This window comes from Haemaphysalis longicornis, unplaced genomic scaffold (assembly GCF_048455015.1).
Source record: "Haemaphysalis longicornis isolate Haplotype H1 unplaced genomic scaffold, Haemaphysalis longicornis Haplotype H1 scaffold_6, whole genome shotgun sequence".
Classification (NCBI taxonomy): Eukaryota; Metazoa; Arthropoda; class Arachnida; order Ixodida; family Ixodidae; genus Haemaphysalis; species Haemaphysalis longicornis.
The window spans coordinates 34,831,255-34,857,991 of NW_027526407.1; the positions used below are offsets into that span (position 1 = coordinate 34,831,255).

General features: G+C 45.2%; 1 protein-coding gene across 3 annotated transcripts in view; it reads left to right on the forward strand.

Moving 5' to 3' along the window:
* Window positions 1-7,781: 7,781 nt before the first annotated feature.
* Window positions 7,782-26,737, forward strand: part of LOC144142459 (uncharacterized) — a 72,606-nt gene continuing 53,650 nt past the window's right edge. For all 3 annotated transcript variants that reach the window (XM_077673996.1, XM_077673995.1, XM_077673997.1), the window contains exons 1-2: window positions 7,782-7,927; window positions 25,302-25,418. In XM_077673996.1, the coding sequence (XP_077530122.1) occupies window positions 7,870-7,927; window positions 25,302-25,418 (175 nt within the window). In that variant the 5' untranslated portion in view covers window positions 7,782-7,869. The remainder of the gene's footprint in view (window positions 7,928-25,301; window positions 25,419-26,737) is intronic.

Sequence of the window (26,737 nt, forward strand, 5' to 3'; positions counted from 1 at the left end):
AACCCTAACCCTTTATCCTACATCTCAAAGCTATGGAATGAGAACGTGTCAGATAGATTAAATCATGGCCGTAATGGGCTCTCCATTTACGAACGAAGTTTTCCCGACGTAGTAATAGTGGTCCTGAACTAGCTAGACGTAGCCGGGCGCAATGGGAGGGCAAAACGAGAAATATTTTGGGTACATGTGTTTGCATAGAAGCAGTGAATACCCTACATAATTTTATATTAAAATCGTAATTGCTTAGACACATCTAAAGGCTGACCTAATTATTTTGTTGAAGTTTCGGTATTTCGATATCGTTTATTTATGAGCATTTATTGTTTGTTTTATATAAGAATTTTAATCACTTCGGGCCAAAATAAAACTATACTTGAGAGATTCAAAAACGGCACTGCAGAAATTCCGTCATTCTTTTAACTACGCCAAAACCCCGAAGAGCAGTTGTTTTCATCAAAAGAGTTTTTCATTTTTTCTTTTGAAAAGTGATTGAACGGTCTCGAACGTAGTTCACAATGCGTTGTAGTCGTGCGACATGGGACAAACGGCTGTCGTAGCTCCGACTTTATGTCCTTCCTTTACAGTGCAACAAACCTTCGAGCTTTTTCACGTACAAAGCAATGTGCTTAACTGCAATTCAACCTCGGTGCGCTTTTATATCGATTTTGTTATAAATGTATGCAATTATGACCGTTGTTTTAAAGAGTGGGGAACAAGCACTCTGTGTACTATCTTTTTACGCAAACAACCGCATGACACTCTATAGCTTCGCCTCATCCACCCCCTGCCCCTGTTCTGCAAAGTAATAATGAACTTTTCGGAATCTTGCGTCGAACGCAACCTGCCGATTTGAAGTCAGTACACAAATTCCGGTAAGGCGCAAAAGTTTATTTGTCGCAATAAACAGTTCCTGTGGTATGTTAGGGGCAAAACAGATTGGTCAGATCTACAGATATGTGGACTGTATTTGAGGAAGCGTGCACCAATAGTTTTTTAATTGATGAGGGACTACTAGTTAAATCCTGCCGTATGTTTGCAGCTGTGCCAAATGTAATACCAAGCAACGTGGTCAGAGGCGCCGAACAAAAAAATGCTTGAATGCTGTTGCAAGTTTAAAATAAAAACTGCAGCAAAGAAGGCAGAAGAAAAAAAAATATATTAAATGATGCTATCAAATTGAGTTTTCTGAGAAGGTGATTCTATGCACGTTTTCTGAAAGAATACGAGAAAGCAGGGTTTTGAAGTTCGGCATTTATAATACTCAAGCAGGTGCTTCTGTAAATCATAAAGTGTGTTTTATAGTCTACACATATTAGGCGCTGTGAAATGCGGTGCGTGATGAAAATTAGACGAACATAGCGAATTGGGCTGATTGAATATATTCTCTTCGCCAACAGCGCAAACACACACAGAAGCGGAAAAACAACAGTAGGCAATTGTGCGTTTTTTTGTTTTTCATCTATCCTAGTGTGTGAACGTTGTTTAGATGATTACCCGATGAGATGCTTGCAGCCAATCGGTGCTAATACTTATTTTGGTGAAGCATTTAGACCTTCTGTTAAGTGATGTGCCATACCACTTCAAGATATACATAAGGTGCACCAAGCTACAAACCTATTGATACGAAACAGGAGTTATTCACACGGTATATATATATAGTACGCATTCCTAGGTATGTACACGGGATGCCAGGTGGAAAAGAGCGTCCAGATAGCCGGGGAACGAAACGGCTTGCCGGCGACCGACGCAACGTCCCCGTCTTCTTTCTTTATTCACGATGATCATTGCAGCGACACACAGCCCATGAAATGTCCTATTGCAGATGATGTAAAGTCTCTCGTAGCACTACCGTCCTCCCTCTTGGTTAGAGAGCCATCTTGGCGCCATCTCGGTGCAAGGTAGGGCTGCAAGTGGAGAGCACTGTGGTTTAAGGCGGACGACGTTAAAAGTGTCCATTTCTAGTGGGCGAGAGGACATGAAGAAGCGGGCGTAATTTCGGAGTTGATGTCGGCCACCTGATATAGCACATTGTAATGGCGTAGTATCGGGAGAGAACATTTTCAGAACACCCCTCGCGGCGTGCAGAACACCATAGCAGCATGAGCGAGCCAGGTGCAAAGTGGCGCGTACGCCGTCGGCGGTCGTAACGAACCTTCTACAGTGAGGTGAGGACGAGAGATAACTAAAAGATTCCGGCGTGGGCTACGTGGTAGGCAAAGTCAGCGCGGGCGATGGCTCCCTGTGCGTATATCGAGGCTGGTCCAGTTGTTTTGAATAATGGGCACAGCGGCAATGTTGCCTCTCGCCCGAAGTGACTGTATAAAGAATTGCCATCGGTATCGTGACAGGATGAGTTAGAGGCTAATGTCATATAGGTCGAAGCTACGTCCCGGTCACGATGGTTGTCACGAACGTACCTAGTGAGCATTTTATGCAAAGCTCGAGTGAGACGCTCTGTAAGGCATCTAGTTTGCGGATGGTAGTGGTTGTGAGACTATGCTTCGTCCTGCAGGAGCGGAAGATATCTTCAACCACTTGCGACGGGAAGTATCGCCCGCTGTCACTCAATAGCTGGCGAGGAGCGCCATGGTGTAAGATTACGTCGCAGAGAAGGAAATCGGAGGCATCGGTAGCGCAACTGGTGGGAGGGGCCCGGAAGTTGCGTATCGCGTCACGCTGTCAGTGACCCCAGCAATCCATTTGCTTTCTGAAGCAGACAGAAAAGGAGCCGAGTATATCAACACCGACACAGAAAAACGCTTCGAGGGGTTTATCAATCAACACAAAAGGGCTGAGAGGTAACGTAATTGGCCTTTTCCAACCTTGGCACATGTCGCATGCGCACACGCAACGGCAAATGGAGCGGTGAGGTCCCAGCCAGAAAAAACCGTCGCCGCGTGGTCAAATGTTTCAGAAACCCCTAGGTGGGCAGCTTTTGGCAGGTCATGCAGCTGCTCTAGAACATTAAGACGAATTGGCTCATGGACCACAGAAAGCAGCTCGGCATAGTCCGGGCGGATGTTCTTGCGACAGATCCCGACATCCTTCATTTGAAATAACCGCACTGCATGGTCGGACGGGGAGTCGCTTAGGCTCTTACTTATACGTCGCAGGGAGGCATCTCGGCGTTTTTATTCGAAAAGGTGGATAAAAGAAAAAATCGAAAATAAGGGGGCAAATGTATCTCAACTTGCAGGCTCCGAATATTCGACGGGGTAACGAGAAGGACAATCTGCGTCCTGATTTAGGTGAGCGGATTTGTATACGACAGACTAAGAAAAAGTCCTGCAGGCGTTGATCACAGCACCCGAGGGGATCTGTAGGATCATCCAAGGATGCTAGCTAGAAGAGAGCCGCATGGTCGTTCGCGGCATAGAAAGGCCGGTCGTATAGGTATGAACGAAGTTACTTACAGTCAAAAGAGCGAGGCCCTCCGTTGTGTCTTAGAGTAATTCCACTCAGCTGGGGACAGGAGATGGCTCGCGTATGCTCTTACTCAGTCGCGAATTGGCTATCGTTGCATCAGTACAGCCCCAATGTCGTGGCAACTACCGGGTGTTCGCACATCTGCGATAGCGGACACTTTAAAGTGAGCCAAAATAGCTGAAGATGTAGGCAGATAGGGCAACATAGTAAAGGCTTCAGCTTTTTCGCTACTCCAGAAAAACAGGGTGGCATTCTTGAGAAGCTCGGCAAGATGGAGTGCGATATCAGCAAAGTCCCGTATAAATGAACGGTAATAACGCTCCAATACAAATCTTTCTACGCCGCTCGTTGAACAGTGCACAGGAAAATCCTTGATAGCGTTGAGCTTCTTGGTATCCGGTCGCACTCCCCTGGCGTTGACGAGGTGGCCGAAGTGAAGCCTCACGAAACAACATTTCGCTTATTTGAGCAGCAGGTTCGCCTGACGGGAAAGAGCAAGAATATCGGTCAGGTACTGGAGATGCGCATCAAAATATGGCGAAAAGACGGTGACTGACGTCGCTGTGATGGCAGATGCAATGGACCAATTAAATCCTCTACGAAACGTGTCCATCATGCGCTGAAAGGTGGCTCGGTCATCGCACAACCGGAATGGCGTTCCCTGAAACTGGTATAACTCGTCCAGGTAGACGAAGACGACCGTTTCGTGTAAATCATAAAGTGTAGACGAAGACGACCGGTAGACGAAGACGACCGGAAATAGCCAGTAACCTGAGTGACATTGATGGCTGAGAAGTACGTGCGCCATATAGAAAATCAAAAGCACTTTTTATTCTTGAACATGCTTTGTGGTTATTCGGCTCATTTGGCGGTAGTCCACGAAGAAGCTACCGGTACCATCATGATTTTTCTCCAACACGACCAGAGGATCCCACGAATTCTTCGAAGGTCCAATAATGTCCCTCGTAAGCATTTTCTCTACCTCTTGTTGACTGACACCTCATTGAACATTGAACATGCGCTAAAGGCACTGGTGAATGGGTTGGGCATCCCCGTTCTAGGTGATGGGTCTCCGTTTAGCTTTGTCACAAAGGTTTCTCGCTCTAGTTTGTCGACATGTAACAATGTTCACTGTGTGGCCACGTGAAGAAAATGACTCTACGCCGAGTGCTCTGTTTTGTGAGAAAATTAGGTGCACAATGGGTTGTATGTACCACCAATGACTACAATGCAATAATTTAAATGGCAGAGAACGAATGATTAGCATGTGTTGGTAAATATTCATTAAGTAAAGAAATGTCATCGCGCCAGAGCGCGCAATTCACAGAAATTCGTAGGGGCACTTACTTGTGCATACGTGCTTTGAAGTGCAAGGCCGGGGGTACAGTGCGCAACACCCTTGTCTATAACAGTGAGTTCAACTTCAACTAGTTACCTCTAAAACTGCTGGCTCAAATTTGTCACGAAAAACGATGAGGTGAAAATATATGGTTCCGACTGCAGAATGACACAATAGTTTTCTTCAAATGCGTTTCGGTCGAGGCAAGGTAAGCTTATAAGTATAAAACCTGTGTTATAGGCAAGTGTGTTTCGCTCTGTACATTCACCACATCTTTATTGCTAGATAGTACTTCCATCTTTTTGTCTTTTTGTTTCTTTGTGTTTTCGCATTAATTACTGCAATCGACTTCCTTTCTACTACCCCTCGTGCCAGACACTTTCTTCACTTTTGTTTCTTCATCTTACACAGCGCATTACACCACCAAGCAGACTAGAAAACGATACAGTTTTGCTGGAATCAAAGTGTTCGGGGCTGCAGACCACTTGCTCTGTTCATGTGCCATCACTTTCAGGTGTCACATGGCATACACTTTTCTTTCCAGTTTACGTTTCTAAATCATATTTTTCGGAATTTTGTGTAGTGAGAACGTGGCCCCTCAAACTTTCTGGCTTTTGGGTCGTTCTCCAACTGCGTATTAGCAATGAATAAAAAAAACAAAAACAATGACGACAACCTTTCTTCTATCACTGCCAAACTGCGAAGATAGCAGAGTTGGTAGGGCATGGGCTGCTACTGTGCGGACCCAGGCTCCAATCCGGTAGTATAAAACCTTTATTCTCTATTGACTATTTACAACGGCGGACATCTTCGGGACCGGATAGCCGCGACAACAAATATTACCATAATTGTGCTTTTTAAAGAACGGGGCTCTTAAGGGCTATCTTTAAAACTCTGGTGATCATGCTACGTTAAGAATTTCCCCGCCACTGTACTTACGAGCTTTGGCTGTTTGTAAATTGCAACCTGTAGCTCAAGGCCAATAATTTGAGTGGTTCCAACTGATGTTTACAATTTCTCGGTATCACCATCTTTACTACAGACATAGTGGCTGTTGCGCAGCGCCTGGGGCGTATGTCAAGCCCGAATCGATCGCTTGAAAATGTAACAGTTGCTGCATCTCTGATGTAATCAATTGTAATCAAATGTAATCAATTTCGATGCTGTCTACTTTACTCTGATGTCTTTACTGTGGATAGATAGGGCCCTAATATTGATCTTGTCCTCTGCCGGGATCACAAGTTTAGTTCCAATAAACTTGTTTTCAACGGCTCTTAAGGGCAAATTTGAGGAAAACCATTTTGCACGTTATTTAAAGGGTGCAACCTTTCCCAAGAAGAGAACACCATAAACAGTTGTTAGAAAAAGTTGTGTAGTATTACAAGGTGTTTCTATATTGCGTGCAGACAGCGCAAGAGTTTTAAAAGAATTACACTGGTTGTTGACAGCGACGACTGCACCAGAAAAGCCAAATTTGACTACTTGACGTTGTACACTGACTTCTAGTACGCAAGACGGCTCATGCAGACGACCGTGTCTCCTGAGTATATGCGAGTGTGGACGCACGACCTCGATAATAAATGTTTGCTCCCAGCAGCACTGTGGGGCGGGAACTGCTTATTGCGGAATAACACGCGAAGAAACATAGGAGAACTACACTGCTTCGCCAAATGTCTTTAATGAGATTTAGTAGGCAGTAAATGAACGGTACCGCACTGACCGATATATTCAAAAGTTTTAAAGGGGCCCTGCAGCACTTACCATCGACTACAAAGAATGTATTTTGGGGTAAAGTAGATTGTCCCAGCAATATCCTCAAGCCATAAAAATGAAAATCCGTTTTCTCTCACTGAAACTACGCGCAATGAGAAATCGCGCATAATCGTTCCCTCTCAACTCGACCGCGGACAACGCGACGAAAGCTGGGCGCTCTCTCCCGGAGAGGGGGGCGGCTTGCGTCATTTCCTTCCGCCGCCTTCGATATATCACAGGACCGGGAGTTTTCTCCTTTTATCCGCAATGTGGAGGGGTCTATTTCCGGTCTGGTTCCACAAAAAAGCAAACATGGTTGCCTGCTCGCCAACAAGCACTCGGGCTCGTTGCGCATTTTTGAAGCAATAAACATTTTTTGTCGAGTGGTCTGGTTGAAAGGGATGTATGGAGCTCATCACTGAAACTCCGTGCGCACTCAAAACACAAAACAAACACCAAAACTGTGCGTAAAGGTTGAGGCATAGAAGAGGTTCGTATATAGCTCCGACGACAGCGGATCGTCACAGCCAATGCGAGGAATTAGCCGCGAAGTTGATTTGTGGCAGCCTATCGGACAGCCATGGCCTCAATGACGGTGTTGAGGCTATGCCAGGTGTGCATAATGAGGAAAATTGAAGAGAGCGCGGTTGGGTTTTCCGCGTATTTCGCAGCGATTCGCGCGCTCACCTCTTCACGTGCACGTGTAACATTTGGCTAAGGTATTTCTTGTAGTGTAAGCTAAGCGTCGCGCAGGTTTACTTGCTCTGCTCGAAGAGTGCTGCAGGGTTTTTTTAAGAAAAACTTACACTGCACTTATGTGCAATCTGCGCGTCTCGCTTCGATCCGTCAAGCTTTCACCCTTATATTCATTTCTTGATGCGCCCAGTTTGGCACACTTGTATTTCTAGAACGCCATGCCACCAATTGCAAACTCACAAGCGCCAAACTTGTGGGTTTCCGAATCGTCATTCCTGACACATGTCTTGACAGTATTTTTTAGAGAAAGCAGTAACAACAGCAAATGCAAAGTATCATGCAGTCCTGAACGTATGGGTAGCGGAGACTATCACTGACGTCAATGAAGCGACCAACCTAAAATCAGAGATACGCGTAAGGTGCCGTTATGAAATACGTGCCTCACTGACCTCCCCATTGAGATGACGAAACTGACGGACTAGTTTGAAACAAAAGACACTTTTAGAAAACTCACATGGACAGAACAGCATGTCTCTCGGAGCCCCCTATTGTCATGACAAGATTGACGCACTAGTTCTAGCAGAAGCTGCTCTTTGGAGAGCTGAAGCGGCCAGAACATCTGGAGCCTAGCCTTGAGGAGAACGAAGCCAGCAGCAATGGTGGCCCTCCCACGCGTTCTCCTGGCTCTGGTGTCCCTGGCGGGCCTCACAGCTGGTGCGTTGGTTTTCACTTCTGTCACAGTTTTAATCTGCAACCGACAAACAGTCCCACTGAGTTTGCCTGATATTGTTATCTCAAGAACAAAATGAACAAAATCTGGTCTGTAGAATAGCTAACGGCAGCTGTCCCGTGACCTGCAGGTTACAACTCTAAATTGAATGTTTTCGGCTTCAAATTGCAGAAACCTAAAATAAACAGGGTCTATTTAGTTCCGCATGATATAATTTCTTTGTTACCCAAAAGCATGTTCAAATGCGCAGATTCCACTTGCAGCATATGAATAAATCAAAGAGCGTTTTGCGTATTCCGGCTTAATCAGGTCCAATACTCGCCTACACTTAAGGAACAACATTGTCCTGGAAAATAGAAATCGTGTTCTTGTACCGCCATTTGTTGAAAACTTTGGATGACTGTCGCTGTGTCGCAAAATATTACGTCCATGCAAAATAAAGATTGCAACGTAAACAGCAAAGTGTGTTCCTCAATATATAAAAAGGGCTAAAGACAGACATTTATTAAAACTAGCCTTCGTATAGCGAACCTAGCGTTTGAGAAGGCACCCAAGTTTTCCGACCCCCACGGGTGGATATCTCGTAATCATTTTCTAGAAACGTTATTTACAATGACCTCTATAAGGCTACTTGAGTTTCCCTAGTAGTACTCAAGTTGTTTTCAAGTAGTTCGTTGTGCTTGTGTCTGTTGTTATGTTTACCACAGTAGTTCTGCGTAACGTGTAAACAGCAATCAATTACTTGTAATCGAATAAACTTTATTTTGATCATGCTCTTTGCTTCCCTTAAGGACTACAGATTGTCGAATATCAATAACCTTTTTTCTGATATAGATTACCAAATTACCCATTACAATATTTCTCAACAACACTGCTCCCCGGCACCGGGTTGGTCTGCTTCCTCGTCCGTCGTATATATTTTTAGAAATGTTTTTCTTAGTTCTCTGACATCCACCAGGGGGCAACGCAGAGTAATACGTGCATCTCATGGGCTCCGCGCCAAACCCTTTCTCAGTGGCTCTATCTTCAATTTTGGTGTGTGAGGCCTCCTAGCACACACTGTCGGTGATCTGTCAACGCTCAATACCTCAACCTCACTCCAGCGGCTGCACTGTGAGAAGGTACCATTTTTTACATCAGCCCAGTGGCTCGGCTAACCCCAATGCTTGTTTGATTTCACCGACTTAAGCCTGCGATGCTGGCGGCTTGCCGGAGCGACCCAGGCCTGGTTTCTCCCGATAGCTATGGACGCCGTCGCAGTGCAAGGCGAGGAAATCGGCCCTACAGACATTACTCCCAAAGAGGGCTGGTGGAATGCTCCCGGCGCCGCGGCAACCGGGTGCTGCAATCCTTCCGTGAAGCTCTCCTTTCTACCCACCAGGTCAACACGGCTACTAGTGGCCCCCTACCACACACACTACAACGTCTGCCTCTTTTTTCTGAGGACACATCGATTACTTTTCGGCCTCACGGAGGTAGCAGCGCTGTCCCGACGGGCTCGCTCAACCCTCGAGACCTCATTCTCGCCGCTCATAATATATTTTCGGCCAAACTTCGGCAGACCACTTCCACCACAACTGCGAAAAGAATATTCTCGTGCTGAGTACGCCAGTATAACCAGGGCAGCCCAATACAATGCGATCACGGCGATTCACATGGACCTCCGGGACTTCAAGCTCTCCTCGTATGTCGTCACCACCGAAGGCGGCTCCAAAGGTGTCCAACACGCCATACCCGCCTACGATATCCCGAAGCGATCACAACAAGTATTGTAACACCAGTTAGCCTGAAAGGTCTTCGGGCGGGCCTCATCGTCCCAACCAGCCCCGCGATTGTCGTCTTTGACTGTTACTACTGACCTCCATACATTTATTATCGTGGTGCTGAATACTGCTGTTAGATTCACCTTCAGAAAATGGAGGAATAGCTCGCCTGTGGTGATGAGCATCACCCCGGTGACGTTTGCCTTCGTCCCAACCCCACTGGATACAGATGTGAGGACCATCCCATTCAAAACTCTCCCCACACTCGAGAACCAAAATGCACCTTGTAAGCTGGGGCCCATCTTGCTGCAGGTCGTTCCCACAAGCACCGCTTTAAGGCGTAGAAAGACCACCAGCATCCGAAAATTATGGTGAGAAGATAGCACTGCAAAAGCATTACCGCCAGAAGCCACCACTCAGCCTCCGCCTGCTTCATATGAAAAGCCTCCACCTGCCTCCCAAGAGTGACGTGCCTGTGCCGCATCGGCAGCAGCCCAACCGGAGTGACACCAGCCAAAAGCAGAAAAAGGCATCGTCCAGACTTTCTGAGTGCGTAAACGTAGCAGCAACGGCGGTCTGCAGCTCATGTCCATCATCAAATTAATTTCTTGAATTTCAGGAGTTACTCATTCTTGTGCTGGAATGAAATGAGAAGCTTAGAGGCGATATAAAACAACTCCAAACATCTTCACCACCAACTGAGTTCGATAACTCACCAGGCAAGGATGTTGACCACCTTCCTCCTTTTACTCACCGCCTTCTAACACAACCCCAACTGGTTCTTCTACATTTTGCATCCACAAACAAGTATTCGAACCATTACAGAAACAGACGCCTCCAACTTTGCTAAATAATACGAACCATTTATCAATCTCACGACGAAACTGAGCTCTCATGTAGCTGCATTAGGAAAATTGGTTTTTGATGATGGAGTCACAGCCTTCTTCCAAAAGGGCTCCAAGGCCTTATGACCGACCATTCCACCTCCAAAACCACCGATCATCGTAGCTCCTATTTATACCATTTGGCAGAAGAATTGTCATGGGTACCGACGTAAGCCCGGCAACCTATAACAACCATTGATAATCAAATAAATTTAGGTCGCCCCCAGATGTCTTGTGCCTTGAGGAGAGGGAAGGCGCCAAATTATCGGAATGTCCTGGACTAACAACCCAATCCTACGGAAACTATTTTGGTTCAGCGCAGTGTCCCTGTTGTACAACATACAGCCGAAAGCTAGATACACCAGGTCTTCGTGGAAAGTAGCCCCTCAAGGAAAGACGTCCTATGTCTCTTTTATTGTCAACGTTTACAGGAGTCCTCGCTTTCTTAGGCATTGTTTTCACTTTCTGTGTAATTTAAAAAGGTCCTTCTTGCTTTAGAAAAAATTCCCGATCCGAATAACAGGTTAAAATAATGCGCATCATCCAGCGTGAGGCTACAGAAAAGGGCTCTGTGTGTTAAGGCAGAAAGTTGGGCTAGTTGGTTATCTGACTGCAGTTTACTGGCGAAAAAGAGACGCGGATGAAGAAGAAGAAGTACACAGGACACTCGCTAGTTATACCAGTAGCGAGTGTCCTGTGTACTTCTTCTTCGTCCGCGTCTCTTTTTTGTAGTAAAATGCGGCCCTGTAAGAGGCGGAAGCAGTACAACAGAAACAACGTACCCTCTTAACCGATTCCACATAAGAAACAGGGTGGGCAAGAGGGTGAGCGTCGACACTACCCCGAAATAGCAGATATGCCAACTCCCATCCACTTTGGGTAAACACCCGGACGACAAAATACTTCACACAAAAGTCCCCCTAAAGCACGTTTCCCGGCAGGTCCAATCTGCCAGTATCGTCAAATGGGACTCCTCTAAACATATCAAACAATGTCCTCTTCTCACTAGTGGCACCCTTTTTGAATGGGAGGACTGTCTGCTCAATCGAGTTCAATCGGCTACACGGGAAGCGGAAATCGATGCTAATGTACCCCTTCCAAATGCAGGCCTCGCTTATAAGTGGACAGCTACAACTAACATGGAAAAACGCCTCTCCCAACAAGAACACAACCCCAACCTGCGCAGAAAAATCGCTTGCCTCAATCGGGAAACAGAAAATGACTCTCTTAAACTTCTGGCGCAGAATTGGGCTGCCACGTGGCAGACTATTAACGGGAATTTCAAAAAAGAAATACCTAGAACATCCCCGGCCATTTAATTGACGCCACTACAGCTAAAACAACACGATCCCAGTTTATGCCACACCCAATTGCCAACTTCACAGTAATGGGGGAAGCTCTTCTAAATTACCTCATTAAAAATTACGCGCAACAGAGTCCACCTATCCTACACCCCTCACACTGGGGCGACTCCTACTGCGAATTGTACGTCCCCATAACTGAGTCGATGTAAGGGCGGCCATACAGCGGCTAAACATCGAATGTCCCCTGACTGAATTTCACAAATAACAAAATTTTACGGATCCTATACGATTCCTTATTGGAAGGAATGAAGGAAGTAAACTTTATTTTCCTGAGCACCCTTAGTCCAGGGCGCCGTCTTGGGAAGCCGTGGCCATGGCTTCCTCCACTGGAGGATGTCTCGCGACTCTTCAACGAGTGTTGGGAGTCGAATTCGCTTCCGGAACGGTGGCGTTCCGCCAAAACTGTTTCAATACCTAAACCGGCAAACAGCCCCACATAGATCACCTTCGCCCCATCTCCCTGGCATCGCGTTTCCTTAAACTTTTCGAACAAATTATCCTTTCCTATCTAACTACTTTTCCCGAACGAAAACATCTCTTTCCACCGTACATGTTTGGCTTTCGCCCTAACTTGTTGGCACAGGATGTTGGCAAGTCACGTGGCGCAAGATGCGTATACTACTCCAGCCTCACGTCAGTGACAAGGGGGTGTATAACGTGCCTTTCGCCACATGACGTGTCGTCTCCCACTTTTGACCTCCGCTACCTCTCTCTCGTAGTGACTCCAAGTAAAGCTCGACCAGCCAGGGAGCCCTTCCTTATTTCACCCATTTTCAATGATAGAATACAGTCATTCCGATATGCGACGTTGTGTCTGGCCGTCATGTCAGGCGCCCGGGCATGAACGCAACACACGGCTTTTGTTGCTGTGCAAACGATAAAGGCTATCCTCGGCTTGAACGTTACGCAAGAATTCGGCACCACGTCCCATTCGGCTGATATTACAGACATAACAAAGTCAAATTTGGGGAGCGTACTTACAACTATTTCTTTTGTTCGGGCAGAACGCTTCCTCAGCAAATGGGCCCCATTAAAGCGCCTCTAGCACATTTTGGAAGCTGCGGCACTCCACCGGGCTCCGTGTTATTACTCCTTGTTTTAATATCGCCCCTAAAGACCTTACTTCTCTTCTTGTAGAAAAGGAGGAAGACAACGAAGCTGTTGTGAGCACGCGCTTGGTCTAGGGCTCTGGGTCGTGACTCGCGGTATCTTCCGCAACGCTACTGTCGCCCCCGGTGGACCGCCACCTTTACGTAGATGCAATCACTCTTTGGGTCTCTAAGGGTGCCGACGGACATATTCAGGGCACCCTTCAAATAGATACCTAAATAACTGAAGCATACACGTATATTTACGGGCTCTCCTGCTCCCTACCAAAGTCCGAGCTTTCCCTCTTTCTGCACAACACACCCAACCCTCCAACATCTCGATTACCACCCCATCAGGCAACATAAGTTCTAACCTAGACTCTACAAAATACGTTGGGCTGCGTCTATAAGCAAGGGACATGACCCGGACACTATCCGAGAACTCGAACGTGGAGTATTCCAAACTACAGAATATTATTTGTTCACAGATTGTTCACACGGTTTCACTGCAGAATTCCATCGTATTCTTGCCGAACTTGCTCGCCGGTTTCCGCAGTCAAACATAATAATTTTTGGGGATTTCCACTTCCCTGACATAGCGTGGTCTAATCAATTAACTTCTAGCACACCATCCGAGTCTAATGCGTTTCTACAATGTTGTCTTGATTTCAACCTCACCCAATTAGTTACAAGCCCAACACGGCGTTCAACCCACTGTTCGAATATTCTTGACTTGGTACTGACTAACAACGCAGATATATGCTCTTATATAACACATCTTAATGTTTTATCCGATCATGACGTGCTAACCGGTCGCATAGTTCCTCCTCTTATCAAGCGGCAAACATTTAGCAAGCTCATTCGATGTTACAAGAAAGCCAATTTCGATCGTATTAACCACGAACTATCACTTTTTGCCATTGACTTTCTAACAGATAACTTGTCGCGGACCGTCGAAGAAAACTGGTTACTACTGAAAAACGCCCTCACTAATCTGATAGATAAGTACATCCCGGTCATCTCTATTAAATCCGATAATACTGCCCTTTGGTTTTCACAGAAACTTCGCCGCCTAAACAACAAGAAGAAAAGATTATTCAGACAAGCTGACAAAAGTAAATTAGCTGTTTCCTGGCAACGGTATAAGGAATGTGATAGAGAATATCAAAAATTGCTCAAAACCACGCGCTTACAGTTTTTTCAACGTGATTTATCATCCATGCTAACAAATAATCCTCGGCGTTTCTGGCGTGTCATCAATCCCAAGCATAATCCCGACATCGTCTTTACTGATCAGAACGGCGTAATAATAACTGGCAGTGACTGTTCGGAACTACTGAACAAAACATTTTCCTTGGTATTTACAGTCGAATCTTCCCTCCCACAGGCAACCATACGCAGTAGCACTAATGCATTTATGCCTGAAATAACCATAACCGATGCTGGCATATTTTCTCTTCTGACTAATCTCAAGACTTCTTCTTCGACTGACAACACTGGTTTAACTAAAACTATTCTAAAAAATATAGCACAAAGCATATTCCCAATATTATCCGCTCTATTCCAACAGTCTCTAACCACCGGCGTTATACCCCATGACTGGAAGGTGGCGAAGGTTGTTCCGTTTTTCAAATCTGGTGATCGTACCTCGCCCCTAAACTATCGCCCTATTTCACTAACCAGTACCATATGCAAACTCATGGAGCATATTATTCACTCCCAGATCATTAACTACCTCGAAAAACATAACCTTATTTTTCGGCATCAGCACGGTTTCCGTAAAGGCTATTCATGTGACACCCAACTAGCTGGCTTCATTCACGAAATACATTCATCCGTAGACGCTGGAATTATAGTCGACGCAATTTTCCTAGACTTTTCAAAAGCATTTGATCGTGTTCCTCACCATCGACTTTTTCACAAGCTTACGCTACTGAACATCGACTCTGCTGTTATAACATGGATAAAAGACTTTCTTTCTAACAGGATGCAATTTACATCAGTTAACAATCACAACTCCTCTCTAGTCTCCGTAACATCTGGTGTTCCTCAGGGAAGTGTACTCGGGCCCTTGCTTTTTCTAGTTTATATTGATGATCTACCAGACTGCGTTAAATCTAACATAAGGTTATTTGCGGATGACTGCGTATTATACCGTAAAATTCAATCTAACCATGACCACGATATTCTACAATCTGACCTCAATGCTATAAACACATGGTGCTCAACCTGGCTAATGCCTCTAAACCTTGCTAAAACAAAACTAGTGTCCTTTACTAATAACGCCTCCCAAAATTCAGCATCCTACATATTAAACGACAGCCTCGTGGACAGAACTTCCAGCTATAAATACCTTGGTGTACATCTAACCAGTAACTTGACATGGAATAATCACATTAACCATATCCTCGCGTCTGCTAACCGTTCGCTTGGTTTCCTTAAACGTAACCTCAGACATGCACCCGCCCGTTTACGAAAGTTAGAATATATTACACTAATACGCCCTAAACTAGAATACGCGTCAGCCATTTGGGACCCTCATCAGGCATATCTAATAAATGACTTAGAAGCTTTACAAAACCGTGCTGTCCGCTTCATCTTTTCTGATTACTCACCCTATACCAGCGTAACCGAATTAAAAAATCGTGCTGAACTTGTAACCTTATCGCATCGTCGCAACATATCTCGCTTAACTTTATTTCATAAACTGTACTACCATGCATGCCTTCATAACGAATTTATGTGTGAACCCGCCGCCATTTTTCCGCGTCGAGATCACTCATGCAAAATCAAACGCATCACATGTCATACCGTTGCTTTTGCCGAATCATTTGCTCCTCGTACCACAATAGACTGGAATAATCTACCATCAAACATTGTTACTCAACCTAATACCACGAAATTTACTAATGCTTTGAGCAAAAATATCAATGTATAATATGTATCATTTCATGCGTCATTTCATTCAGTTCTTGCCTTGTCAGATGACATGTTGTAATATACCATGTGGTTATAATCAGTGTAGTTTGTTCTAGTTCCTGTACCAATAGCTGTTCTTATTATTCTACCTAATTTTTGTATTTGTTTTCACTCTAGCAATGTTAATGATTTGTACCATTTTTTAGTTCTTGTGTTTATTTTGTTCTTGTTCTAGTTTATGTGACACCTTTGTAACCCCCCTACCCTATGTAATACCCTCCCCAGAGGGCCTTTAGGGTTTTTTTGAAATAAATAAATTATCGTGATTCGGCCGAAGCATAGTGGTAACAGAAAGGGAAACCTTATTCCACAAATACAAGCCTTTGTCCTCTCCCGAATGGCACACTCGATGACCTTCCTAACAGTGAAACTAGGCGAACAAATAAAAATCACGCATAATACTCGAATCATTTAGGGTAGCCTTCAGGCAAAAACATCCAACGACCACCTCCTTGCACTGGGCGTACACAACACCCCGCCGAGATAGGCGAGGCCGAACGCACCGACCTATTAGAATGACCCACAAAGACTCACTTGGATCGGCACTCGCTTTCATCCTTAGGCACTTAACCCCTCACCTCCATATATCAGAAATTGGTAGACATTCCTCCTACCATCCGCCAGACCCTCCGCAGCCTACCTCTGCCGCGGCACTTGCATCCCGTACACGATAAGGGCCGCCGACTGTCTTGTGCGGAAGCACATGAAAAGGTGTGTCCTCAAAGCTCCTCCCTCTATTGCTGTTTCGGGTGTACCACTTTCAAACCTTCCTACCCATCTCTATCCTGACCCTTTCTGGTCGTCTATCGCCAGCTCCAGATCCATTCATTCTGAACCCATGCCATCATGTCTGCGGTCTTTTCCGGTGCCCTCTTTCTCTCTCAAATGTACCCTCCCGACCAGACGGTTGTCCGTCAAACCCTTGACTTCAGTATACACAGACGCACGTCCGTATTGTGCTACCCCTCACGCATCGCTATGTCACACCAAATGAACACGTGATTGCATCACCCTATCTAGGCACAGATCGCATCCCATTCTCCTTACCATCACCAGCTGAATAGTGCTGGGAAGCCGAAATGCGTGACCCAAGCCCACAACTCCTAGAAGACCTAGCCTGCTTGGCCGACGGCACCGGACCTCCGCCCAAAAGGGGCCCTGATGCCCGATGAACGAGGGGAATACGTCGCCGGCCTACTAACCCCGGATGTGTCTACAGATATTGTCTGTCTGTGTAGTTATCTCAGAAGGGGAGCTGCAATTTAAAATTTGATGCGGTAGCATACCACGCACTGGTAACATAACCATTGGGAAAAATTTGAAATACTTATGTGCAGGACCATGTTTTTGGAAAATTTGTTGACAGGGTCATTATTTATGTTAGATAAAAGTATATATGTGCTATATGCTATGTGCTAAAGGTAAACATTCTGTATATATATATATATATATATATATATATATATATATATATATATATATATATATATATATATATATATATATATATATATATATTTATTTATATATATATATATAGTGCAGCGGTGGCGTAGAGGTTGAGCATCCGCCTCACGTGCAGAAGGACCGTGGTTCCAATCCCGGTGCAAGACAATTCCCCCCGTATTAAAAACATCCTTGAATTGATGCAATTGCAGAATGGGGCTTTGGGTGCGGCCTGACCCAGGCGACCATTGCCGGTAACGCAGTCCCTCACCAAAGCAGGATTGGCCACCCTGGTGTAGTAACGGCCACAACCTCCCATGAATACGCCAATTAACCCACGGCCCTCAGTCTCCAGTGGCTGCGAAGCAACTGACCACGGCGGCGGTCAGACCTGTGACACAACAGGGGTTGCTAAGAATCGCTGGACTCGGATCGGACAGGCCGCGATTGGAACCTGAACCTGGCAACGTTTAACCCGAGAACCTTATCTAGCGAAGCAAGTTTAGAGGTCTTGTTTGAGGAATTACAGGGCATTAAATGGAGTGTCATATGGCTTAGTGAAGTTCGGAGGACAGGTGAAGCCTTACGGTGCTGAAAATTGGTCACGTCCTATGTTACCGTGGTGGAGTTGACAGAAGCGAACTGGGAGTGGGATTTCTAGTAAATAAAAGCATAGCTGGCAACATAGAAGAATACTACAGCATTAACGAATGGGTAGCAGGTCTTGTAATTAGGCTGAAGAAGAGGTACAAACTCAAGGTGGTACAGGGCTACCCGCCCACATCCAGCCACGACGACCAGGTAGTGGAACGCCTCTATGAAGATGTGGAATCACCAATGACTAAAGTAAAAACACAGTATACCGTAGTTATGGGAGACCTCAATGCTAAAGTAGGGAAGAATCAGGCTTGAGACGAGGCAGTTGGGAACTATGGGCTGGGCTCTAGAAATAGCAGCGGTGACCTACTAGTCGAGTTCGCAAAACGGCATAACCTACGTATTATGAATACCTTCTGCAAACGGGAGAGCCGGAAGTGGACGTGGAAGATCACTAATGGGGAGCACAAAAAAGAAATAGACGTCATATGATGCGATAACCCTGGCGTCGTGCACGATGTGGAAGTGTTCGGAAGGGTAAGGTGTAGTGACCACGTATGGTAAGATCTCCAATTAGGCTAGATTTGACGAGGTAGCCTAACCAGCTAGTACTAAAGAAGCCGATTAATGAGCTAACAGTAAGACGTAAAGTAGAAGAATTCAGGGTCACGCTACACAACCGATATTCAGCTCTTACCGAGGAAGCAGAGTTTACGACATAGAAAGCCAGCGACAACCTTACACGCATTATTACAGAGTGTGCAGTAGACGTCGGGGGCACGATGGCTATACAGGATACTGCTAAACTTTCCCAGGAGACGAAAGATCTAATTTGGAAACAGCAAAGCATGACAATCTCAGCCCCAGCTGACAGAATAGAACTAGCGGAGCTTTCAAAGTTAATCAATAAGCGTAAGACAGCTGACCTACGGACGTATAACACGGAGAGGATCGAATACGCTGTAAAGAAAGGAGGTAGCCTGAAAGAAGGGAAGAGGCGTGTTGGCGTAGAAAAAAATCAGATGTATGCACCTAAAGACAAGCAAGGAAATGTCATCACAAATAGGGATAAAATAGTCACAATAGCCAAGGAGTTCTATAGGGATCTGTACAATAGCCGGGATTTCCAGGATATTGCCGAACAAAAAAGTAGTTCAGAGGAGGTTAACATCCCACCAGTAACTACCGAAGAAGTAAGGAAGGGTTTGAAAGAAATGGAAGGGGGCAAAGCCCCTGGTGAGGATCAGATAACAGCAGACCTCTTGAACGATGGCGGAGAAATTGTACTTGAAAAACTGGCAAACCTGTATACGCAATGCCAAATGACGGCAAGTGTACCGGAATCTTGGAAGAACGCGAAAATCATTCTATTTTATAAGAAAGGTGACATGAAGGACTTGAAAAATTACAGGCCGCTTAGCTTACTGTCAGTCGTCTACAAGGTACTTACCAAGGTAATCGCCAACAGAATTTTTGCAACCTTTGATTTCAGTCAACATAAAGAACAAGCAGCGTTCCCTAAAGGCTATCCATCAATGGGCCATATTCACACGATCAATCAGGTGATAGAGAAGTGCGCTGAGAATACTGAACCCCTAGATATAGCCCCCATAGATTATGAGAAAGCATTTGACTCGGGCGAAACCTCAGCCCTCATTCAAGCATTACGGAACCAGTGTATAGACGAGCATTATGTAAGAATAATACAGAATATCTACAATGGGTCCACAGCACCATCATCCTCCATAAGGAGAGCAGTAAAATACCTATAAGGAAGGGCGTCAGACAAGGAGACACAATCTCCCCAATGTTATTCAGAGAATGTTTACAAGAAGTATTCAGAACATTGGATTGGGAACAGGTGAGAGTAAAGGTTAATGGAGAATACCTGAGTAGCCTAAGATTTGCTGATGACGTTGCCTTGTTAAGTAACTCAGGGGAGGAATTGCAAAGCATGCTTACGGCACTGGACAAACAGAGTAGAACGATGGGCCTGAAAATTAGTATGCAGAAAACAGTAATGATCAATACCCGCGGGACAGCACAGAGTTTTGAGAAAGGTGGTGATGCCGTGGAAGTATTAAGCGAATATATCTACTATGCTAAGTTATGACCCAGGATCCCAACCATGAGGCAGAAATATGTCGAAGGCTGAGAATGGCGTGGAGTGCATTCGGCGGGAATTCTCAGATAATGAATGGCAGCCTACCATTGTCCCTTAAGAAGAAAGTGTATTACAGCTGAATCTTACCGGTACTCACCTATGGGGCAAAAACTTGGGGGCTCTCTAAGAGAGTTCAACTTAAATTCAGGACGACTCAGCGCGCAATGGAACAGAAGATGATAGGTGTAATATTAAAGGACAAGAAGAGAGCGGACGGGGTCTTGGAACAAATGCGTGTTAAGGACATGTTAGTTGAAATTAAGAAGAAGAAATGCACGTGGGCAGGGCATGTAATGCGAAGGCAAGATAACCATTGATGACTGAGGGTAACAGATTGGATCCCTAGAGAAGGCAAGCGTTGCAGGTGGCGGCAGAAAGTTAGATGGGCAGATGAGATCAAGAAGTTTGCGGGGATCAATTGGTCGCAGTTAGCACAGGACCGGGGTAATTGGAGGATAATGGGAGAGGCCTTTGTCCTGCAGTGGGCGTAGATAGGCTGGAGATGATGAGATTATATATGTGCTATTGCAATATAGAAAGGTATTTAAAAAGGAACAACAGAAAGGAACAAAAGGAATCGAGACCTAAGGAGTAATATTTCGGTACCTTTTTAAGATGGAATTTGTATGTATTTGGTTACTTCTTAGCGCAGTACTCTCCTAAAAGCCGCTGCAGGTGGGCTTCGCCACAACAGTCCAGAACGACCAATCATCGTGACTAAACGTGCAAACTTGGCGAATGACGAGTCCTAGCATGCTATTTAATGAACATATAGTACCTGCGCTGCTGACAGCAACGCACGTACTGCTTACGCAGTGCGGTGGCTCAGTGTCTATGGAGTTGTGCTGCTGAGCCCGAGGTAACCGGTTCGATTCACGACCGCGGCGGCCGCTTTGCCAATAGAGGCAAAAAGCAAAAATACCCGTGTGTTCGGGATTTCAAAGCAGGTAAAGATCCCCTGGTGGTCCAAAATATTTCTGAACCCACCACCACGGCGCGCCTCATAACCTGTGTAGTCAGGGCGCGTTAATCCCGAAAATCAATAAAATCGAAAGATACTGTTTTTGTTTAAACACAACCGCATGGTGTGCCTCGTCATTAGCCAAATTTTTACATTTGATCACATTGGTTGTGGTCACATTGGTGGTGGAGTGTTGTGGCCAAGCCCACCTGCGGCGATATTTAAGAATGTTTTGCAATTGTAATCACATTTATATTTGCAACATATGTATTAGTAGCTTAACCACACAAAAATATTTTTTTCAGCCATCTTCGCGCATTCGTTATTAAAACCTAGTGGCGTACAGATTGTATAGTTACAACAAAGTTATGAAATTTATAAAACCGTTTCACTCAATTAGGTACTCTGTACGTCTTTAAAACTGGGGACCCTTGTTGTAGAATTTGTGCAAAGCCATTTTCTCTTTGGAAATTGCAAATGGTTCAAAAAACACTACTCAGACGTATTGCACAAAAGTGTTATTCGTAGCTGTCGCCATTAAGCAGAATATGACGGTGCTGGACTTGAAATGTATCTAGCGCGGTGCAACCTGGGTGCTAAGGAGACAACTTGCGAGCAATCAAACCAGGGTCGGTACTCTCCCGCTTTGTCCCTTTTGTGTCCCTTTCAAAAGTGTCCCTTTTGGACGAGCCCTGATTGGCTTAAAGCAAGCAACCAGATGGGACGTACCGCAAGCGCGGCGGGCCTTCTGCGTTTGCCCGCGGCTTCTTCGAACAGGCGACTTGAATTTCAAACAGACGGTTTTTGGAAGCAGTCATGAATGGGCCAATTATCGCCTTGTTGGCTCGGCTGTGGAACAAGCGATCTAGAAGCAATGCAGACGCGTTTGATATGCCCCGAGAAGCATTCCGACAGCATTTCCACGTCTGAAAGAGGACCGTGCGGTGGCTGTGCGACGAGCTCCGGGGAGCAAGTGTTATGCGCCATTCGTTTCTTCGGTAGCGGTGGCGTTCAATCAGCGGTCGGTAACGAAGAAACGGTATCGTGGTCGCAACCTTCCGTAGGCCTGTGCATCTAGGCCACCGCCATCACACAGTGAAATAAACGATCATCTGCGATCTAGCTAACGGTCAGCAGGTGCAATGGAATAAACGATCGTCTGCGAGCTTGATAGCTGTTGAGCAGGCGACCAAAATTACACAAGCACTCGGCCTGGCATTTATAACCTTTTATTGGTACTTTACGCATACACATACCAGCTTAACGTTTGTAGACTTCACGCGCAACGGTACGTCATTAAGAAACGAAAATCACCTTCCCCCCTCCCCCACACATTTTTCATTCGTAGAGCAGCACGAAAATGTCAACGACGTAACGCAGCATTGCAGGTTCTTGGAAAAGCCCGGGACAGCATGCCGAAAGAGCATGGATGCCAAAATACGTAACGGGAGGGTTTTCTTGATGCACGGGCATTGCCACCGACCTCAAAACGGAGTCCAACCGGGAAATACTGGGTAGCCCCCGCAGCATTGGTTACATTTCACTGTCACAAGGAAACAGCTGACTGCAGCTGCCATCTTTGGACGTTCCTCCCCTTGCAGTGAAAACTTTCAATGTCGTAACAAAAAAAATTCTTGGCGTTTAGTTTTTCAGACCACGTTTAAATAAACGCATAAAAGATAGTCTTATACGGTTTTAGTTCTTTAAAATGCGTTTGCAAGAACAGTTACGGTATTTGAATCAAAGTTCCACTGCTTAACCGGAAGTACGCCACGATGAAAGGGACGCAAAAGGGACGTTTTCAAAAGGAACAGTTACGAGAATACCGACCCAGAATGCTCGGTGCCTTATCAAAATGACCGCCGCACCCCAACTTCTACTACCGCCTTGTGCTGCAGTGTGTTCTGTACAGAGATGACGCGGTAGGTCCAGGAGAATCCGCGTCTAAAAAAACGCGGTTATTGCAAATCATTTACATTTTTTCAGGGTAGTATACACTGCAGGTATGGAGTCACAGTTGATATGTTTTAGCTTGGCCAAGCCTGTTTTTTGTCTTTTATTAAAATGGAGACTTTATCCGATGAAAATAATGCCTGATAATTTACAATAGACGCTTACGCACAAATACACCTATCGTGCTACGGTAATGTACTCGAAAATGTATAACCCCGAAAGAATACCAAACCAACAGCTGGTCGGCGCCAATGGAGCGCAACGATCTAACCGTGAACAGTTGCTTCCGTGTGGTAAATAGATTTGATAGGGTTACATTATCAGCCTATCCTCACCGCTTATAATGTAGGGTTTGTATTGTCTGGCTAATGTGACCAAACTAGGTCTGTCAGGGAAAATAGCAAAAGAGCTCGGCTGAGTAGTGCTTTGTATTCTCACCAATATATTACTGCAGAAACGATAACCTACAGCACGGCCGGCAAAAAATTTGGAAGTCTTAATAAAAGACTGTTCGCGCTAGCCGATATCAAAGTAAGCAGGAGGTTTGGTGGCTATTTCACGGTGGCGAACGCACCTAGCGACCGTTTGCGATAAGTTAAAAGTTTTCTGCGACCCATGCACGCAGTCCTAGCCGTCAGCAGGATCAAATCTTCATTAGTCTTTTTTGCAATCTTGAACATAGGATGGCCAGATCGACCTGGAATATGGGTTGTTGCCATATCTGAGCTGTACGGCAGGGTGACGTTAGCAGTGTAGCGCCGTTGCGAGGACCTGCGGCCAAAATCGTGCCACATATTAAAAATGTCACATGGCACCTGTGACGTCTCTTTGTCGTCGTATCGGTGAATTGAAAGAACCAACACAAAAAGCTAAGTGAACAAGAAAAAAGCAAAATGAACAAACACCGTAACAAGAAAATGAAGAGGTCTTAACACAACTAGACGAACACATCACGGCTGACGCCCCTATAGCCAGCTGCAACCGACTAAATCTTACAGTTTTGCTTTGAGCCGATCCACCCTATCTAATATAAATGGGAAGTATTTGAGAAGAATATTAGTAAAATACCCGGGGAAAGAAGGTGAGTACACCAACTACAAGCCCAAGTTCTGCACAATCATTACTTGGTGAGCGGAGCGATCATGTGTTCCGAACTTGGTTAGTTGGATGCCTGTTTAGGACACTCAGAAATTTGTGCTTAATTTTTAATATGTCTAGTTTACCGTTTTACTACGCCATATACTCGTAGCAAGTAAAGCAAGCTCATATATTCAGCATCAAGGAGAAGGTGTGCAGGAAGCAGACATTGTCGCCTCTTTGGTTGAGATACACAGTACCATGTGTGTTCCAAGTCTCGCAAAAATGTTAGGCAAGATTTTCTAAAATGTGTAAAATCAGGATTTATTGGTGTTGTTCAGGAGTACGACTTGAGCCTAACGCAAATTCATTTTTTAACTAATTGTTGTATGGAACTCTTAAATTATCGTTTTTGCTACTGCAGTTCAGGTGTGAGGAGCACCTCAGAGGCAGTATAAAACAAAGTGAATTGACTTCGTCGGCGCATAGAAAAATGCAAAACTAAATACTGCTCTCCGCCAGACAAGAAATGCACAGAAATAGGATTGTAGGCCTTCGATTCCTGTGCCTCTCTGGTTATGCAGCGTACGTTGTTCTCGCAAGAAATGGACGTTGCGCAGCCTAGACTCCTGCAACTTTCTTCTGACTGCATGCCTAGAATACTAAGTGACAACCGACCAAGGGGTCCTGACTTCCAATTCAAGGCGTTGCGCCGTGTTTGTTGATGTAGCTGAAAAAACAGAAATTCCTGTGGGTCGATATTTCAGCTCAAGTTAGAGATTCCCTAATTATTTACACAATTTCTTTGCCACGCGCAACGGCATGCCTGCTGATTCAGGCTTTGCTTGCGGACGTAACATTCCAACTGAACAATTTTCTTGCGTACACTTGGAAAGTGCTTCAAGAAACGTTTACAGCACATCAGCACTCTTTTATGAGCACATATGAAGATGATGCATGAACACAGCAATCGACAAATATTTTCCTTCAACATCACCCACAAAACACATATATCACAAAAACGGTTTGTCACTGTTTAAGAGGAAGGAAATGTTGCACTTTTTTGCTTTTTCTTTTTCTAGCGATAATACCAGGACTCTTCCTACCTGGGCCCATAGGAGGAAACGGGAAATCACCACTGCTTGGCCAACTTCTCGGGGGAAATCCCCCTGGTGGTGGCCTGGGACGAAGCGGCCAAGGTAATTCAAATAAATTTAAATAACTGTATTTGAAAACCATGTTTCACAATAGACGAAAAAAAAGATCGGTTCAAACAGCTAGAATTATCCATACGCCCTTATATATAAAGCCGCAAGGCAAGCACGACAAGTCTTGTCCAAGTTGCATGGGCCTTCCGAAACCGGGGGAGGATGTGCGTACTGTCCAATCTGGGCTTGTAACAGGGATTTATGTACTTGGGGTACTACCATTACAGATGATTTCCCGCCTTGGCCCTTTCAGGTATGGTTAGGCTGCTGCCAATAAATATTTGTCGGTACTCTTATCAGTGCCTACGTTCCTTGGGGGAGGAAACCTTGCGCACATAAAAGAACTATTATTTTTAGTAATGTTATTTATATAGAACGGGTGCCTTTTATATACCCTCCATTAGACCAGAAAGCCATCACGCCATTTCACCAACCCAAGTCTACACTAAGCCTTCTTATTGCGCTTTCTCCAAATTATTCCTCCTTAATGTACCTTGACATGCTTCATTCCACCCTTCACGATCCGAATCATTAAGAACCCGCTAGGGCCACTGCAGGAGGAAGGCCTCTCCTATCTACCTTCAACCGCTCCTTTCCCGCACTGCACAAGACAATTCTTTGCCTGCGGAATTCCTTACTTCATGTCTCCATCGAGTAATCATCCTTCCCTTCTTCGAGACCAGTCTATCGGTGCCCGTTATGCCAACCTCGTAGTCCACTGGCTTTCATTTCGCCTAAATGCATGTCCAGCCAATGTCTGTAATGCACAATTATTCTGCATTATTTCATGCTAACCCATTCTATCCCCTTCAATTAACCCTAATACAATTCAATACAACTGTACGTGATTTTAATTCGTCGTAGGTCATCATATTCCATTTCCTGCATCCTAATCTTCCTTAATTCATCTTAATTCACCATCATGCCACCCAGCTCAACATTAACCCAACCTTAGTCTATCTTATTCTTTTATCCGCTGTGATACATCTTCATCCACGTGGACCCCCCCCCCCCCCATTAATCGACCTTAGCCCATCTTGAACAACCTACACAAAAATTCACCTCTCTTTATCCGCTCTCATCCAACTTTTCAATCACTTCTGTTAACCACTAATCAATCATCATCATCACCAGCCTATCTACGCCCACTGCAGGGCAGAGGCCTCTCCCATTATTCTCCAATTACCCCGGTCCTGCGCCAACTGTGACCAATTTGTTCCTGCAAACTCCTTGAAAAATCCGCCCATCTAACATTCTGCCGTCCCCGCTACGCTTGCCTTCTCTAGGGATCCAATCTGTTACCCTCAGTC